This window comes from Colius striatus, chromosome 1, assembly GCF_028858725.1.
Source record: "Colius striatus isolate bColStr4 chromosome 1, bColStr4.1.hap1, whole genome shotgun sequence".
NCBI lineage: Eukaryota > Metazoa > Chordata > Aves > Coliiformes > Coliidae > Colius > Colius striatus.
Genome location: NC_084759.1, coordinates 110,126,340 through 110,146,041, shown reverse-complemented (window position 1 = coordinate 110,146,041; position 19,702 = coordinate 110,126,340). Strand labels below are relative to the sequence as shown.

The 19,702-nt window shown below is 36.9% G+C and overlaps 1 protein-coding gene across 1 annotated transcript in view; it reads left to right on the top strand.

Annotated features, from left to right (window-relative positions):
• Positions 1 to 19,702, top strand: part of CRYBG3 (crystallin beta-gamma domain containing 3) — an 88,119-nt gene that overhangs the window by 48,332 nt on the left and 20,085 nt on the right. The window contains exons 8-15 of the mRNA XM_062003171.1: positions 2,666 to 2,805; positions 4,117 to 4,231; positions 5,355 to 5,390; positions 6,438 to 6,571; positions 8,310 to 8,436; positions 12,939 to 13,081; positions 15,119 to 15,245; positions 16,213 to 16,245. Of these exons, the coding sequence (XP_061859155.1) occupies positions 2,666 to 2,805; positions 4,117 to 4,231; positions 5,355 to 5,390; positions 6,438 to 6,571; positions 8,310 to 8,436; positions 12,939 to 13,081; positions 15,119 to 15,245; positions 16,213 to 16,245 (855 nt within the window). The remainder of the gene's footprint in view (positions 1 to 2,665; positions 2,806 to 4,116; positions 4,232 to 5,354; positions 5,391 to 6,437; positions 6,572 to 8,309; positions 8,437 to 12,938; positions 13,082 to 15,118; positions 15,246 to 16,212; positions 16,246 to 19,702) is intronic.

Below are 19,702 nucleotides of genomic sequence, written 5' to 3'. Positions count from 1 at the left end.
TCATTTTGTCTCCAAAGATGATGGCTTTATTAGAAATGTTAAAGAAGCCTCTGAAAGTAACAATGCCTAGTAAATATGCTCAGGCAAATATGAACATGCTAGGGCAAACATATAAAAAGCTAAAGTTAACATACTTAAATTATGGAAATTAATAGCATTGTGCTTGAGCATACATCTGCAAATATATAGTGTTCATACAGTAATATTAGATTGTACCATTTTCTGCTGTCTCTGAATTAATATATGGAAATTGAACTCAAAATTTAGGTCAAAATTCATATTTGTGACTTTAAAGAATGTGTTTAGAAAATATAATGTACCTCTTGCTGGAACATATTATTACCATTAAAAATAGATATTTGAATGGCTTTTGATGAAGACCTTAGTTTACTATGTGACATTTTATGAAAGGACTTTGTGGACTTAATCTAGTACACAAAAAAATACCATCACAGTGAGCAGAGGTTCTTTTATGACTGTGAAAAACTGACTGGAGAGAAATGGTGATAAATAGAAGAGATTATATTTGAGTGCTTATGCTTTACCTGTGCTTTGGAGAACTGTGACATTCTTCATCTCTTGAGGTGGAGCCTGCTTTGTGAGCTTTAGAGTCAGGAGAGCAGACTTGAAAAGAAAGTACAGACTGGCTTTTTCCAGTCTCCAAATGAAAAACAAAAAATACTTCCTACTGAATTAAAATTAAACGTACTTCATCTCATATTCTGTCTGAGCCCGCAGGCAAAGATACTTTATTTTGTCACTTGTCTAGTCTTGTAGGTACTTTGTTTCAGAACTTATCTGAAACCATTAAGAGTCTAGCATCACTATTTGTGGAACGCTTGTACATACAACTTTTGCTTTTCCTATCAAGCTTTATTGCTGGATTCACAGATTTTAGCCTTAGCATGTATCGGGTATTATTGGAAAAAAACCCATGAATTTCAGCTATTTCTGAACTGTGATTTAATAAGATACATATGCTTGTGAAAACTCTGAGGAGATACTGTTTTTTACCTTGTCTAGCAATACAGTTAGAATTGAGGAACAGCATTCTTTAGCACTTTGACATAAAGTAACATCATACTAGAAGGTCTTTTCCTAGGTGTTTTTGTTTGTTTGATCGTCTGAAATCAGAAATTCCGCTATTGCAGTTTTCGTCTAAAAACAAATAGTGTGCATTGTTTGCAAGGTACAATACAGAGGAAACATGATTGTGCATGAGAGTGAGTTGCCAGAACAGTATACTGTGTCACTTCACGTCTCACGAGGAAAGTGAAATAATATCCTGACATACATCTGTTGTAATTGCTGCATTTATTGCTGACGGTTAAATAACTACCAAAAGAACTTTTCTGACCAAGGGGAGATGGGATGTTATTCCATCATTTGAAAGCTGCACTCAAAACCTATGTGAAAAAGGAGAGCATGCCAATGTTGAAGTGCTGTAACTTTTAAGATCTTTTGTGTCCCGTTACTGGGTTTCTCTGCAAGCTCTTGTGTTTTCCTTTTGGGTCTGGTAGATGCCAAAGGCTCTGTGGGATCGCTGTCATGATGTAACTCTACCTGGGGCCTAAAGAAATCCAGTAACTAAGTCCTTCTCTGAGGGTGCTCTCAGAGACAGTTTGTCATGCAAGGGTCATCTTTCTCCAACGATGTTTAGAACTTTTTGGGGTCTCTTTATGCTGTCTAAGCCCTTTTTGAACTGATGCAAATGGGCCTGTGAGTCAGAAGCATAAAGGGAAGGGTGTTGTGAAATTATCCATGAGAACTGAAGACTTCCAGCAACACCTGAGCAAACTGTAAGCACATGATGTGTCTTTCACTGTAACAGGAAGAATGTTCTGTAATGCACTGCTGAAGCATGACTTTATAGAAGATCCTCACTGGATTGGATTTGAGTGCTGGGGAAGAACATACTGACAGTATATTTTATGTAACCATAGTCATTTCATAATATTTGTATAAAATCCCTGTGAATTCTTATTCTTCAGCATGGTATCTTATCAGTAGAAAACCTTCAGTAAGCCAACAAGAGGTTGTTGCTCTGAAGTTACAGGAAAATTGCTAAAGCGTCTACAAAACAAACCAAACATTTTCTCGTATTCATATTTTTCTTTCTTTGTCTAAAATGCTGTAGACTTCTTTAGCATGGCAGAAAATTTAACTCATATGGCTTGAAACCATAGTCAGATGCATTCCAGGACCTAATTGTCACTGAAGGAGGGAGGCAGGAATGTAGTAGACATTTCTAGGAAGTTTTAGCTATGCATGCGTTGTATGTATCTGTAAGTCTGTTATGGAAGCACTATCTTTTTTAAAAAAACAAAAGGAATCAGAAAGATTATATGCATTGTTTGCCTATCAGTAAATAGTGTTAAATCCTTTACTGGGAGTGTATTTAAAGTCAGCTTTTTGAAAGTAGCAAACTTCTTTGAAAGTTAGTGGGAGCTGGAAATTGACTTTCCTTAGTTTTTGTAAAAATTCCAGTCTTCATTTAAAAAAAAAAAAAAGTTAAAACTCTTCCCTGACCTGAAGCCTGGACTTAGGTTATAAGGATGAGAACACAGGGCAAGAAGAGAAAGAACTATTACAAGTCGTTCCCCTGCTACGATGGAGCACACTCTGCAAGCATGGCTAAGCCTTACCACTTCATTTGTTTCTACAGGACTGTGGTGTTCCAGAGGTGGAGTTCTGCCTGGCAGATGGTGGTACAGAGGGGCTTCCTGTCTGCATACAGAGTGCAGTTGCCAATTTAGAAGAACTAGATGTTGAGAAACACCCTTATATAAGAGTCAAATCGGGAGTGTAAGTACTGAACCTGTCTAGCATTTTCCTGGCACAGAGAGAAGTATCATCATGGGATGAAAGTCTGTCAGCAGTAGGAACCATATTGGAGAGGTTTTGGTACAAGTCAGTTAACATACATTAGATATTCCAAGTTCTACAGTTCAACATTGTGCTGTGAACTCCTAGTAGTGGAACCAAATTTTTGAAGACATTTTTCCTGTAGCTGCTGGCAGAAGTCTTCTATTATTCCGTCTTTGAGTAGCTTTATAAATAGAAGCAGCAGCTCAGCTATAATTAGCTTTTAGTTCATTGGAGAATAGATACTGTCTCTTTAGTCACCCACGCTGTTATAACACTATGACTGAATACAAGAAAATGAATATTACATCATCCAAGCATTTCTCAAGCTACAGCTGTATCCTGACTCTCTGGAGAGAGGTGGTGCAACATGATACAGGACCTTTAGTAGCCCAGTGTTTCCTGTATTGAGCAGAAGAGTCAGTTTCCTGCATAAATGGCCAACACTTCAGTTCCTGAAGTTTGGGAGTTCTGTGACTCTTCTGATAAATCATTGCAGAATGACATTAGCTATTCTGTTACAAGAGCCTTGAGTTTGCCTTTCCACATGAGCCAAGCCTTTCTTCCCACAGCCTCACAATATGTCTGTGAAGCTTAGTTTTGATAGAACTAAATATAGCTTTTGACTGCTTATGTGTGTATAGTTTTAAGAAATTAATTTTCCATGTGGCCTAATGACTCTTTCTCCATTCCTTATTCAGTCTTCTAATCCTGTGTCCAACTTCTACATTCAGCTTTCTTTTTGATTTCAAACACTCTGAAGGAGTTTCAGCATTTTTAATCATCATGTCAAAATTATGATAGCCTGCTTTGCAAAGGAGTGTTGTAAATAATCATATTTTAATAAATTCATTTTTATCAATGGAAGTAAGATCGATGTCAGAAGACCTTTAATTCCTCAGATGACAATCTTAGGTAAAATTTGATCCAAGTGTTTCATCTTTAGTACTGTCATTGGTTTTTGTATACTTAACAGTGTATGAGTATACTGGCTTCTTAAGGTAACTGAACAAATTAGTGATTTTCTTGTCTTTCATTTATGTTTATCTTGGACTGAGGAAAAAGTATCTGAGATCATTCTTAGCATTGATGTTGCCAGTGTATTTAAGTATATCGTTTTGATGTGCTGGCAGTATCTAAAAAGCATTATCTAGGTCTTATGAGTACAAAAAAGAAAATAATTTTACTATGAACATCGTATTTATGATCTATCTAATGAGATTAATAAGTCCTTTATCCATATTGTTGTAGATGGCTTGCTTATTCAGACTTTAATTACAAAGGAGAGATGAAGGTTTTGGAAGAATGTGATTCATCATCTGAAATTCCTTCAGCAGATGTAAAATCTCTGCGTCCCTTGAAAATGGTGAGAACTTCACAGCCCCCTAACAAGATGTGCACCTTTGTCTTCCTGTCGTTGCCCCTCTGAAGATTTTGATCCTAAATATTACTTGGCTGCAACACCTCTTCAGGATTAATCCTTACACGTGTTAACACTCATGCCACGGTGTGTTTGCAGTGTTGTAATGACATGGTGGCCACCATGGCTTGATGGGCTGTTGTACCTGCCCAAGTAAGACTGTGTAGTCAGAGGGAGTGTCTGGTTCACTAGGACATCTTCCTGGGAAACTGCTGCTGTTTGAATGTAGATCAAATAAGACAAAACTGAAAGGCTCTTAATTGTATTGCAGCCAACACCAATTCATTAACTAAAAGAGCTCTTCAGAAGTCGTTGATTTTCATCTTTTTAATGGTACAGCTAGAGTCTACGGGTGTCATTATTATTTCTTTGTCCATACATTGCACAGAAATCTTGGGAGGTGCAACTATTTTTTGTTTTGATAGCCAGCATGTAGATCTAAATATGAAAGAGATGTGGAAGGGTGTAACACACAATTCGTGTGTACATAGCCAGCCTACAGAAAGAGGGTTTAAGTCACAAAGGAATAAGACCTAACGGCTGTCTTTAGTCACTCATGGGAGATGGGTGTCTTATTCTCTCACAGAACATCATTTGCTAACATTTCCAGAGAAAATGCATCTGTCATATTTGCTCTTTGACCATAGACAGGAGTACATCAGCCTATATTTTTTCTCTCTTCTGATGTCTGTAGTTTCTTAATGTTGAACCATTTGTGCATATGAAACTTGATACCTATTTAACAAAGATTTAAAGCTAATTTTAAAAATTTGTCAGTGTAAATTAGTTGAAGTAAATAGCTGCTTTAGATTGCTAATAGACAAAGAAGGGATATGTTTAAATTGCTTGCACCCCTACAGCTTGTCAACACACTGATTTGTTTGTAGGTCAGGTTTTTAGTGTCCCTGGTCTTATGAATTATCACAATATTGAAACTAGAGTTTGATTTGACCCACATTGAAAGTGATGAATACAATTACAAGGACTTCATGCTCTGATAATACTATGAAATGTGTATCAAAGCATAACTTTGTTTTATATAAATACCTTTTTTTTCTCCCCTTTTTAGGGTGGACTAAAGGTACAAATGCCAATGAATGTTAAGGTAAGCAATGAGGATATTTAGAATAAAATACAAGCACATTGGATATATGAAACCTTTATTTAAGCTATCTCCTTTTTCATGGGTATGTGATATTTGATTAAATATTCAGTGTTTGCTGCAGAAGCAGAATTCATTATTGCTGTCACATCTACTTTCTTACTACTATTTCATGAGATGTAAAAGTAGTAGTAGTTTGTTATTTACACACTAGGAGAATGTGAATTTACTGTAGAGGAATTGTAAAGCTTTTACAAAATAAAATTAGTTTTCCTGACTGGCACAACAGTCACTGTAATGGAAAGGGATCAAGAGAGATTTGCCCATTTAAGGTATCAAGTTCAAAAAAAACGGAGATGGAAAGGGAGGAAAGAGGTAGGAATAGACTCGTTTTTTTCATCTACAAGAACTGTGTGGTTTGAGGAGCAGAAAGCTAATCTAGAGTTATTGCCCTTTTCCTCTCCTTTTTCTAGTTCTCCACAAAAATGCTAATGCTTTAGGTAACTTTTAATTATACAAATACATTCAAGACTGGTGTTTTTCTAAGAAATATTAATAATAATCGATCTGTGTGATTTGGCAATTGAGGAACCTCAAGGGGGTATTAGCTGCAGTCACTGAAATAACTTAAAGTACAGAGAAAGACTTCTTGTCTGCTTTCGAAGAACTAAGCTCTGTCTCTAGGTGCGACCAGGTAGGATACACTGCCCAGGCACAGGATTGCAGGATAAATCCAGACTCATATAACTGCAGAGTGTATTTGTGCATATAGAATTGTGTGAATAAATATCTTTCCATGGAAATGTCTGCAAATAGCCTGACAAGTCCATAGAAATCCAGACAAGGTCTCTTTAGTTTCTCTAGGGCATTTAAGAATCACGGAGTGAGGTATGCAACCCTGCTTCATGTCGATGGCTTATCCAGCAAGCAAAAAGGTGCAAAGAAGGGGGGAAAAAAGGTGTCATCCACATACTGTAGCAGTACACACACCCAAAGTTCAAATTACTCTTCAGGCATACTCAAGGCATTATTCAACATTGTGTTTTCTAGATAGTAATATATGAGAAAGCCCACTTTGAAGGATGGTTCAAAGAGTTTTCAGATAACATCAGTTCTGTCCCAGCTCTGTTTGGTACTGAAGAAGAGTTTCAGGAAATTGGATCAATACGTGTAATTGGTGGAGTGTAAGTGTATTTAACTTCTGTATTTATTTTCTTTAACACAGTAAATCATAACTAAATACTAAGAAGTGCTACTAAGGGATGATTAGAATCTCTCACTGGTAAAACATTTTGGAAAGAAAGAAATATGTTTTTCTTTTGTCAGTTATCAGCCTTGAGTAGTACCACCTCTCCATCTGGCTTGTGTATCTAAGAGAATATAGGAGGATAAAACTAGGTGTGTGAGAGCTGTGAAGTCAGTGTTATTTAATTTCTGTTGCTTTTATATTTCTGATAACCTCTGCCAGATTTACTGAAATGACCTTGGGGTAGATATGATCAGTCTTCAATCTAACATTTGAATTCCTCTGAAATCTATGTACTGTTTTATTGTCTGAATGGTTTTCCTTTGCCACTTGTTGCGTGTTATCTGGAATTAAGAATCTATCCTTATTTTCTTTTGTTGAGGCCATGTATTGATTCTGTGTTGCCCTGCCTCCCTCTCTGTCATACACACACATGCATAAAAAGGGCTGTGTAATACAGCCCTTAGGTGAACTGCTCACGAGGTAGGCTCAGCACCAGCTCTTCTAGAGAGCTACCAACCCCACGCCTTGTTCTTTCAGCCTCTCCCAGGACCCAACAGGATGGGACTGTTTGAAAAGCGTGCAGGATGGTTCACTTCTGCTAAAAGCCTTTAGCAATAAAATAGTTTTCAGAACATTTTTTTTCTTAGGGGGTTTCAATGTTCATAGTTCAATATAAAGAGTCAGTAACAGACATCCTTTCAGATTATTTTCAGAATCTTATGAGCATTAAATTTAAAATAGGCTTAATTGTGAATACTCAAATAATTATTCATAAATATGTGATGTATTAACTATCAGAAAAGCCTCAAATTGTTACAAATTATCTTTGTCTGTTGTGGCAACTTTTATTTTTAATACTTCGGTAACTTAAACAGCTGAATTAATGTAAACCAAATGGTATTAAAAGTAAAGCTATCTCTGCCTGCCAAACGTCAATGCTGACAGAGTTTGTACAGCAATTCTAATACTTACAAGGGAGCTTTTAATGAAAGAAATACTTATGAGAAAGGAGGGAGAAACGCTTTTTCAAATTGAGGTCTTTCAAAGTTATTGTGTAAATGCCTTCTTTTGATCAAGCGTTATGTATTAAAAAGTTTTATTCCCTTTGTGCTAAAATGTATTCCACATGCAATATATTGTATATGTTCAATTAATTTGTCTGTGTGTATATATATATTTTTATATATGTTCTTAGATCAGGGAACAATATAATGGTGAAAACATGTTCTGCTGAAATCCTTTAATTTTGTCACCAGCTGCAACAAGGGTAGAATCTCATTGTTTCTTAATACACTTAAGAGATTCTGCACATCTTTTATCACTGGCAATTGATAGCTTAGTATTTTCACTGATAGATGCGTGCTAGCCTCTGTGGTACCAAATATTGGTATTGGGGATATGTCTGACTGAGAGGAGGTAGGTGCCAAACTATAACACAAATAAACTGTTATTGGAGGAGGAATCACACGGTGGGATTTTGATCCACAAAGCACACTTCATGGATGCCTGTTGTGATTTCAAACAAGTAGTGCTTTGTTTGTTAGCTGAGTCTGTGATACTCAATTCAGTGTTCTTGGAGTATTCTCTTCCCCTTTTATTTGTTACGGAAAATCATGTGTGCAGTTGTTTTGCTTTTAGTTATTTCTCTTTCTTTTGTTGTGTGGTTGCTGTAGATGGGTTGCTTATGATAAGGAACGGTTCAAAGGTCATCAGTACTTGCTGGAGGAGGGAGATTATGAAGACAGACACACATGGGGGGGGTCTGACAGTGTCCTCCTGTCTTTCCGGTTCCTTCAGGCTGTAAGTACTTTTATGAATTTCACACAAATTATGCACAGTTTTATATGTAAAAAGGAAGGTTGCTCTTCACATATGGTACAGCTGTCTTGGACTTAGTCATTCTACCTTTTGCCCAAGTTCATTCTCATTCTTCTTCTACCTGCTGAAATTTAGACTGTGCTGTGTTGTAAAGCAGAAGCAAGTTGTAAATAGCCTCTGTAACATTCATATGGAGTACATATTATGTAGAATTCATTGTCTACCTGCCAGATTTTCTCATTATCTCATTTCTGTACTCCAAGCTATTTGAAGATCCAGAGCAGAATTTTCTTCAAAGTTTAACAGGCTTAAGTGTACAGTGCAGTTCTTTATTAAAATAAAAATAGCTTTTCAACACAGCAGCTGCTGCAAGCCTTAAAGACAGCATTACCCTCTGTCTCTGATTTTTGAGCCAGAAAATTTTGGCAGCAAAAACAACTGTGGCAAAAACACTCCTACTACTAGAATGTGTTTAGTGGCAGCAAAGATGAAATAATAATCAAAACTATATCAAGAGTCCAGTACTGGAAAAAAGTTAGACTTTAAGTGATGGGGAAACAGAGGATTAGAACTTCTTTGTCATTTCCTTTGGTTTGGGTGGGAGGTTTTTTGCTCATTTGTTTTAGAGTTTTAATTTTTTGGTTTTTTACTGTGATAGGAACTCTGTGAGCTTTTAGTATAGCTACAAAGAGTGACTTCTTTTGTGAATTAGGTTGTTGGAAATTACTCATTCTTATATACACTTATACACTCAGTCTTATATAAGACTTACAGTCTTACATACCAAGTGTATATCACATCCCAAAAAGCCATGCTTAAATTTACAACTCAGAGTTTTGATTTTTATGAAAGGCACCTTGGAAAAGCTCTATTTATAATCAGAATCTTACCATATAACTTAAAGATTGGAAAATAAACTAAAGGAAAATATTATTCTCTAAAACACTTATTTTCACATTTTCACTCCTGACTCTTTATTTTGAATGTTATAGTCAACTACTGTCTTCAGTTTTTCTTTCCTTTATACTTATGTGTTGGATACTTGAGTAACTTAAACTGATATTTTAAAATCTTCCTCTTAGCAAAGGGCATAACTGCAAGCCTAATTGTGCACATGCCTAGCAGGAATAACCTTACACATATATGTATGTATTTAATTTGACTAATGCCTTAGGACCAATGCAGGTGCTCAGGTCATTAAGATTTTCAAAAAATATATCATTTGAACTCTTCTATCAACATGTCATTCAAACTGGCATATAAATATATGCCAATATGTACATATTGGTCATAAAAGCATAGGTAATACTTTTCCTCAAACTGTAGCATAGCTAAAAGCAATGAGCTAGTTGCTAATAAAATTACTAATGGCACTGGCATTTTGTTCTTTGACTTAACCAACAGATTGACTGCCTCTCTCTGTGCCATCCATAGGCCAGTGTTCAGGCTTGCCATATGCTCCCTTCATGACTTTGTATATGATACTTAAGGTCAGGATTTAAAAAACATTTTCATACTAAACTGCTGTTTTCAAGGGGATTTGGGCAAAAATCCAAACCTAGTTCTGTGTGTTTAAAGCCCCCCCACCGCACAGAGAACCTATTAGCTCATCTCCATAATATCAGAAATTGTACAGCAAAAGCTGCAGTCGTTCCAGAGTCCTCAGAGCTGTTTCTGGATGTCAGATCTTTATTGCTCTTCTTTATAAATTCAGTTTTAGTCACAGGAATTCAAGGATCTCGGTAGCAGATTATGGATTTTGTGAAATCCATAAGCTCATTTGAATTATTCATTGTCAACTTAGGTAGGGAGTGAAGCTGGGCCTTTGGGCCTTGACATTGACCCTGCCCTTTGTACATGCTGACTGGTCTGGCCTCATGTAGGGGTCAATCCAGCTAGATTTTTTTTTTCTTATTTCTTTCTTTCTTTGGTCATGATACCAGGTGCCCATGACAGTGCTGGCCTTGAGGCCATCCCAGACCTGAGAACAATTTAGCCTGGCTCACACAGCATGAAGCTCAAGCTAATGAGCCCTGTGTACGTGAGCCAGCTCCAGGCAGAGCCGGATCAAATGTCTTTGTGCCGTGCTCCCAAAGCAGGGAGTGTGGCACAGGACTATGTAAAGTAGCTCTGGAGAGAGCCAAGTTGAGTACAGTGTACCTCATTAGCCTGTGTCAGTACCAGCACTGTCACTATGGCTTACTACTACGCAAAGCTGTTCAGATGTTTCTGCACCACGATGCTCAACATGACAGGTTCCACCAGAGCTTATTAGCACTAGGAAAATCCAACTCGTGTTTCTGTGGACGTACAATGACTGCAGTTGAGCTGTGGCATGAATTTAATTTCCTGACAAATCAGAAAGGTTAGACCTTGCACACAAAAGCGGAATTGTTACAAGTCACCTCTCCCCACCCACTGTCGAAAATGTTCATGCTTGTAGGCATACTGCAAGAGCTTTCAGCTTTTGTCTGTCCTAAATATTTCTTCTGTGAACAGTTTCAAGCTCTAACATGGGGATTCTGGGAGTATTTTGAAAGCAGAGATAAAAAGGACTTGTAGAATTGTTTTTTCCAGTGTACCACCAGCTCTGTTATCAGCATCTATATTGGACACATTGGAGTCAAACAGAGGGCTTATTCCTGAGGGCAGATATCAGTATCTACTGGGTGTTTGTTTGGGGGATGGTTGCATTTTCTTCTTTTCTGCAGTGTCAAATGAGAGTATCTGTGAAGCTGGGCTTTGCCTGTGGCCAGTCATGATCAGGGAAAGAGCAAAGCTCTTTGAGTGAAGCAGAGTATGTTGCCTTTGGAGCTTTCCCACTAGTATTTTGAAGTCCAAAATTATTTTCCTTAGTCTGAAAGTCTGTTTTAAAGCATTTATTTCTTCTATTACTTGTTGTAAGAGAAGGTGTAGTGAAAATTTGGGGAGGAAAAAATGTTGACTCAATTTTAAATGTTTTTAAAATGTCATTACAATTGTGAATATATTTCAGTATTTTAAATCTAGTCAAAGAAATTATGTGCAGATGTGATCTAAATGACTTTTCATGAAGTCCGCACTTTAAGACTGTTAAGAATAGCTGTTTTTCATTTGCACTAAAACTGCACTGGTGTTTTTTCTTTTCTAAAAAGTTGCAGTTGAAGCTGCAGTTGTTCATGATGATTTTGCCAGACCTGGCACTTCAATTTTTAGTGTGTACCTGAAGTAGTTGCAACTTTTTTTGATAAATGAAAGAAGGAAATCAGGAAAACCAATTTAATTACAGAGTTTGTTCCATCACTTTTTAGTGTCTTGCAAACAATGCTGAGAAGTTGAGGCATATCAAATGTTTGTTCTAAAACTGGTTTTCATTTTTCATTGTGATTGAATCCTGTACAAAGGAATGGTGTCCTCTGAAGAGCCTGTTTGATCAGGTTCACTTGACCAAATGAACCTGACTTCATGATTGGCCTGGCTTTATTTTTCTAATTGTTTTTTGATTGTTGTCTTTGTTTTCTCATTGTAGCCTTCAACATACTGGTTTCTGGTTAGTAACTTGTAAGTGCTACAGCAGCAAGTATTTAGGGTAATAATTGCTGTAATGGTGTCCTCATATGTTTGGGAATCTGTGTTGGCTCCTGTACTTGCTTGATAACCTTTTCTCCTTTTTGTAAGACTTAGTTATTCGCAACTTATTATAATGTTGCTGAGTGTTTCAGAAACACTGACATTTAATTGAGTTCATGCTTTTTGTTAGAAGTTAAATGAATAAATAGAATAGATTATTGTTTTTCATCTTCCCAAGCAGTGACTGAACTGTGTTGTTAAAATTGCTAAATGGTTAGAAAGTTGGAGATTTGAAACCCAAATTAAACAGCCTGAAACTGTGAAAAGTAATCTGATCAAGCAACTATGCTAGCTGAAAGCTTAAAGCAATGTCACATGGCTGTATTTGAGAGAACATAATGGTGTCAGGCAGGATTTATTTTATACCTGTAGTGATTAGTCATACATCGGATGTATCAAAAAATTACAAACCCCCTGTGCTGGAACAATGATCTTGCCCAATATTTTCCTCTCCATGATTATTGGCTTGTCACTGGGAAGGGTTGAGGAAGATGAACTTTAATTAAAAGGGTATAGTCAAGGTAATGTTTGGAGCAGTCATTTGTGAAGCTGTTGGAAGATCACTGTGAAGTCCCCAACCCTTCTTTTTGCCATACAGGCTTCTTTTGTGCTCTCAGTTGTCCTTGTAGAGGAAAGGATGGTGCTCAGGGGCAGCAGGTTCTTCCTCATTGAAGGCCATATCAAATTGCCAGGCTTCCGGATAGATACTTCAATGCCAAAATATCATGTAAAGGATCTCCACAAGGGACGTAAGTCCCTTCACTGCTTTATAAAACACTGTCTTTTAGGCTACAACTCTTTTCCAAAATGTTTTATGTTATGAAGTGTAACTGAGCTGTGACAGCCTGTCTTCTAATTCCTATGCTGCCTCTTAGGATTTCATAGAGTCGTCAGTGGCACTTTTTCAGTCTGATGATGAAGATGGGAAACCACTAGACATCGTCAATGAAGAGGTCCCTGATTTGGAGCAGGCTGGATTCAGCCCAGAGACGAGGTCTATTCTTGTCAGAAGTGGAGTGTAAGTCTACTGAAAAATATGAATGGAAGTATTAAGTATTTCTGTTCACACTTGGCTTTGGGTACCTCTTTTGACAGAATATATTTCACATGATACAGCTAGTAAACATTTGGGGGAAAATCATGTTTCTTTCAATTTCCTTGATTAATGCAAGAAATTAAATCCTAGCTTTCTTTAAATCTCATGCCTACACCTTGATTTGGGTCTAGGTGTTCTTGTTACTGCAGAAAGCTTGTAATATCCCTCCAGAGCACCCACAGACTGTAATTCCATGATGCAAGAGCTTTGACAGTAATACAGAAGAGGGATTTTAGGCATATTAAGAACTGAGATACCTTTTGGGACAGGTGGAGTCCGGACAGAAAGGATGAACTGTGCCCTGTTTGTTACAAAGCCAGGCTGCTGGCACTGAAAGGTAAAATACCTTTTAGAGAACTATTGAAATTAAAAGCAGGGGTTAAATCAACAAGTATGGTAGAGTATCTGGTTCAGCCTACAGAGTGGACTTGGTTGACTTTCGGTGTGCATATGTGATGTCAGGAGGAAAATAAACAGCACAATTACAATAAGTGATGAAGGTAAACAAGACTGCCTGCAATGCGTGTGGACAGAGATATCAGTAGTAACTGATGGAACAACAATAAAACAGTGCTAGAAGCCTAAAAAATAGTATGGGGAAACTAGAATGCTTGGCATGAACTAACAGCTCTGATACAGGGACTCACAGGAAAGATAAGCAGAGGAGCTGCCAACTCTATAGGAATGATAGAATAGGCTATTATAGGCAAGGAAGTGGTACTGCACATAAAGAACACTGTCAGGTGCTAAAACATAAAATATGTTGGGCGAAAAAAAGCCCTATGGAATCATGCAAGTGGAAATTCCACATTTAAGTAGTAGTTTTAAAAGAGCAGCATCAATGTTCTCATACCTACCCTAATGATGATGATGATAGGGATCAGCAACCATTAAGTGAGACTAAAAATGCATCAAACTTAGGGCAGCTAGCAATAGTGGGGAATTTTTACCGCTCACATAGAGACTAGATATTAGTATCTTATGAGGATGAGATACAGGCTGAAAGGCTGGCATTCAATTTGGGGGACCAATTGCTAAGGAGGGGTGCAAATGAGATCTGCAAAATCCTGAAGGTGGTAGACAAGCTTAATGCATCAGTGTTCACAGAATCCTGCATGCCAACGACTTGGGAGATGCTTTATAGAACTGGATGAAGATTGCTTTAAAAAGAATTTATAGATGTGCAAAAAGCCTCTCTTAACACCAGTGGCAGTGAACTTGCTGCTGAAGGAGGCTGTGGCAGCAGATAACAGTAGGAGGTTTTCAAAAGCATTAAAAAAATTAATGACAGACTCATAAATGGGTGCTAAAAGGACATGCTCTCTAATATCCCTAACATAACAGTCTTAGGGGCTGGGTGACAGAGGAACACAGCACCAGAAGTGTCCAAGTTAGTGATATCTGTCTAACTGGCTTTCATCTACTTCTGCCTCTGACAAAGAGCCTTGTGTAAGTCTCACATAGCTGGGGGAGTCTCTTTCTTCTTAAATCTCAACAGAGTGGGAGAAGCTTGAACTGCCAACTATTGCGAGCTTTTGCTTTATCTCTTACTTACCAAGGCTTCTTCATTCACTTCTCCTTGCACCATTTATCTTAAATCCAACTGGAAAAGTTGGAAGAAATCCCTGTCAGAAGGGCTGCTGAACAGGTAAAGAGTCAGCTGAGAGAGATTCAAAAAACTTGTAAATTAAATGTCTTTCCTCTGGGTTTCTAAGCAGGGCTTCATGGTGAATATATATTTGATAAAAACCAAGAGCCCTGAAGCTCTGTGTTTCTCAAAGTCGCATTTGTAAAGCAAAAGCAGAAAATCCAGCGTGTGATAATTATGCACCTCTCATTGGGTTTAATGCTGCACTGTCAGGTACACTTACTACAAAAACTCCAAAGAAAAATGTGATTTTCATCAAAATATGCAGAAAAATGTGATGTTTTCAGTTGATTTTTTTTGTCATTCCCCAGGTGGGTCGCGTATCAGCAGAAATATTTCTGTGGAGAGCAATATGTATTGGAGAAAGGAAAATATAAATGTTTCTTTGACTGGGGAGGATCTAGTAACATCATCAGGTCAATTCGACCTATTAAGTTGGTGAGTTACCAGAACTTGTTAAGGGGAAATAAAACCAGAAAGGAGACAGAAATGAATTCAAAGAGTATAATAATGTTATTGTGTGGGATGTGCTGTTTAATCATGTTGTCTGTTGGAAACAATTTAAAGACCTTTGTGAGTCACATAGTGAGTCCATTTAGGATGGAGACTGAAATGGATACTCTGTATCTTTCTACCTGTAGAGAAAATTGTCAGAGAAACTTCATAAGAACTTTCTTTCCATGAATGCGGTCTGCCAAAAGGATAACCTGGCCTGGGAGCATTAATTTGCCTTAAAATGAATTTATAATGCCTAATTGATAATGGATATAAAAATACTGGAGAATTTATTTGACCTATATTATTATTGTATTCTAGAGGTCTGATTTTCTTTTTCTTATTTCTATGCTAAAATATTTGTGGTACTTAGTGAACAAAGACAGGAAATATTTTTAATCCATTATTAAATCCAAGGTAGTGCAACTTGTCCAAATAGATTAGTGCCAGAAACTGTCAAAACCCTAATGCAAAATGGAAGACAATCTTCAGTAATAAGTATATCATAAATTATGCTACTGCACTGAAAATAGGAAAGGAATATTTAACCTTATTTTGAAGAGATCATGTTGAAAGAGATGTCGCAGACTTCTGTTGGTTTTAATTCTGCTTTTTTTTTAAGAAATAAGCTTAAAAATAAATGCAGAGATGGGTTCTAATCCATGTTATGTGAATTAATGAATGCCGATGCAAGTTCTTTTGAAAGTGAAAGGCATTGAAAATGCAAGCAGGTAGTCATGAGCTTACAGGTAGATAATGGCAGAGGCTGGGGAAGGGAATTGTGCCAAGAGCCTGGGAAAAGTGTGCTTTTCCTCTGCTCTCAAGTTCATAATTAACAAATTTCAGTCACTTCTAGGAAAATAATTGTAATTATTTATTTATGTTCATGTAAATGTATTTATTATTGCAGGAACCTCTTGGAACAAATGAGCCCCCACATTTGGTATGTTGACATTTATGTAACAGTCTCTAGTACTAATTGACACTTGATAATTTAAATGCAGGTAGTCTTGAATGTATTGCTTTCTAACTTCAGATGATGGCAGGGGGGTTGGACTAGATAATCTTTCGAGGTCCCTTCCAGCCCTTAAGATTCTATGATTCTCTAATATCTCAGTCTTACCATGTCCATACGACAGACCATTTATAGAGGAAACTGGTAGACGTACAAAGGTTAAGTTTGCTGATGTTCTGTTCTTTATTCCAGATTATATATTTTAGTTTTCTGCCTTCCAATGTAAACAATTCAGTAGGTTTTGAGTGACTTTGGATCTCTGAAGCTATTTATTTTCCTCATCTTTCCTTCCATTCCTGTTTCTGGAAACTCAGTATCACATGCATTCATGCTTCTCTTTGTGGCATGTTTTCTTTCCGTTATTTTGCATTGTATCTGGTTTGTGACTATCTCGTTTGCATGTGAGGTAAAGAGGAAAATATAAACTGCAGAAAACTGAACTGGACTCTTCAAACCTGCAAATGCATCAATAGGGGAAGCTGGATATTTTTTACTCTCGTGTGCTGATAGCTCTGCTTTTGTAGTCTCCCAAACATGGATAGTTGTTACTTAAGGAGCTGTCAGCACTTGTTCTGTGCTTTCTTTTTCCTCACAGTAACATATGAACATCTCTTGATAGTAATAAGTCTGTGATAAATATTTTCTGCAATACATTCTGACTATTTCCCCAAAAGTTGTGCCTAATTTGGTGACAACTTAAAAAGTGCTCCGTATAATTCACTCTTATTCTGAAGAATAAGTTCATTCAGGGGGTTACACTTTTGATCAATATCTTACAAGGTTATATTCCAGTAATATACCTTTTTGATACCTTTCTAAACCAAAAAAGTGCCATGTTTGTGCTTGATCTCTGTCTCCTGCAGCATTCCATCCCAATAGGGCTCTCCTCCCTTCCTGCATTAGTAGTTTGATTTCTCCTTTTCTGTCCTGGAGTGTGCTGCTAGCATAAGTGATGATCCAAGTAGTTATATTGCTCTCTCTATGACACGCTTTTAATTAAGAACACTTGGAAAAATTTATTTCAAGAAACAGGACTTTTTTTTCTTTTGTCTAAAAAAAAAAAAAAGACTTTAGAACTCAATGGTTTTGTTTCAAAAAACTTAAGTGTTTTGCCACGTGGACACAGTTTTGCTCTTTCTTACTCGGGTGGGTATAATAGCCGTTAAGCGCATGGGAAATACATACATTGTGTTACTCAGCAGGTTGGCCACACCCTTCTTTTTCTCCAAGTATTCTAGTTCTACCATTTTATGACTAACCCAGGACCACAGGAAATGTTTCCTGTCTGAAGACATAATTGGTGTATTATTTTAGTCTTAAACACTGATTTCCTGCCAGACCTATGCATATGACAGTTTGCAGCCAAATCCAAAGACTTGCGAGTACGTTCACATTAAGGCCTCGGTAAATGATCGTAGAATCATTTAGGATAAAGTAATTCAGATGAGACAGGTGGGATCCAAACAACTGAAGATCATTTCCTCTTAACCTTCAACTATTCTGGTTATTTTCCAGGACCTATTACTGATCCTGAAAACTGTTCTTTTTGAGTGTTTTGATCCAGTTTCTTTAGGATCAATTCAAACCTTTGAGGTTTCAATAAATTGTGCTTTAGTCTTTTTATTTCCACTAATATGTGAAAAAAACTGTGCATGTGTATGCATGCACAGTCACCTTTAAATACTGGCATGTACTAGATTGTGGTTTGCCTTTTGTGTTTTCTAATAGCAGTCTTAACACCATTTGTAAAAAATACTATCCCCATGTGTCCCAGTCCTGGTTTTCATAGGATTCTGCCCTAAAGCTAAGGAAGGAAGAAAATCATTCATATTGCTACAGTTCTTTTAGGAGGGGAAGAATTTTCAGTAAGTTTTTATGGAAAAACATTTAATCACTTAGGATAAGTAAAGGGCTGTCTTTTGGATAAATATGAAGAATTCCCAATTCAGAGTAGAATAAGTTTCCATGTATGCAACAGTCTCTTAGTTTGGAACTTCAAAGTATGATACGTATGAGCTGGCAAATCCTAAAGCATTCTAATATCTGACATTTGTATACGGCATATTCCAACTAGATTGAATGATTATACATTCTCTCTCTTTTAATAAACATCTGAGCTAAAAGAACTGTTTTCACTGTCTACAAGAGCATGTCCTTTTCTCACATCTATTTTCAGTTACTCGTCAGAAATTGAAAAGCAACTAAATTTTCTTGAACCAGTAACTCCCCCTGACTTTTCCCACTCTGCCAGGCTCTTTAATAAACAAAGTACATATAAAGTAAGAATGTCTAAAATTCACCAACTCTAAAAAGCCATTCATTTTATTTATTAAAAATAAAACTTAGTTTTGCCCAGCAAGAACAGAGCCTCTTTAAATAGCCTATACAGCTGACTTGTACAGATGATTTAGGAAGCAGAGATAATTGCTATGATAGCTTGCATTTGTATTTTAACGTACTGTCTGTTGGCTTTTTAGGAAGCGAAACCTCGTATAGTAATGTCAAACCCTGACACAGTAGAGAGAGCTGTAGTTTGGAACTAATTGCAGATATGTAGTGTTTTCTCTGAGGAAGCAGTACTTCTTCCTAGCTTTTGTCAAATTGAGACCATCACTCATTATTAGATCTATTCCGTATAAAATAGGTTATAGACTTTTTTTTTAAAAAAAAAAGCCTTGCATAGCATCTGGTCTATGAAAGAAAGTTTATATATTCCCTTATAAAGAGCTTTGAGATAAGTGGGTAGAAAATACTATGTAATTATAGCTTAAATAGATGCTTTGTGACACAGCAGTGCAATTATATTTACAGAAAAATCCGTTACACTTTATTCACTGTATTGTAGCTGTTTTGTGTTCTGCAATCTGCAGCTACAGCATGCAAGGCCAGGTTAAGCCTTTCTCGTTCTTTCTAATAGGAAACATATTCATTTATTTAAAAAAACACAGGCTGAGATTTTCCATAAAATCATTTACTGATACTTGTGTTTGGCTCTCTTTAATTTGGCAGGAAGGTAGGCCAATTTGGGGCACGAAGGGGGAAGTCGCTCTTGCAACAGCCATTGTGTTTTTCTTCCATCACAGAATATGAGTTGTTCTGTTGATATAGTTCAGATTTTTCATTATTTTCCAGCTTCTCTTTCAGGTTTTAAAAGTAAAATTCATCTCAGTTACACAGTGGTGGCCCAGGGGTACAGAACTCTGGGCTATATCCTACTACCTTTTTTTTCCCCTCTCTATTGTCTCTCTCTTCATTTTTGTTTTATTTCAACAGTTTCGACCTTACTGCTTTTTCGAGGTGAATTGATCACATGTTACTGGTGGGATATGGTTCAATGTGGCTTGAAGTTCTTCATGTATTAGGAAAGCTTAGCTGAACTTAAGAA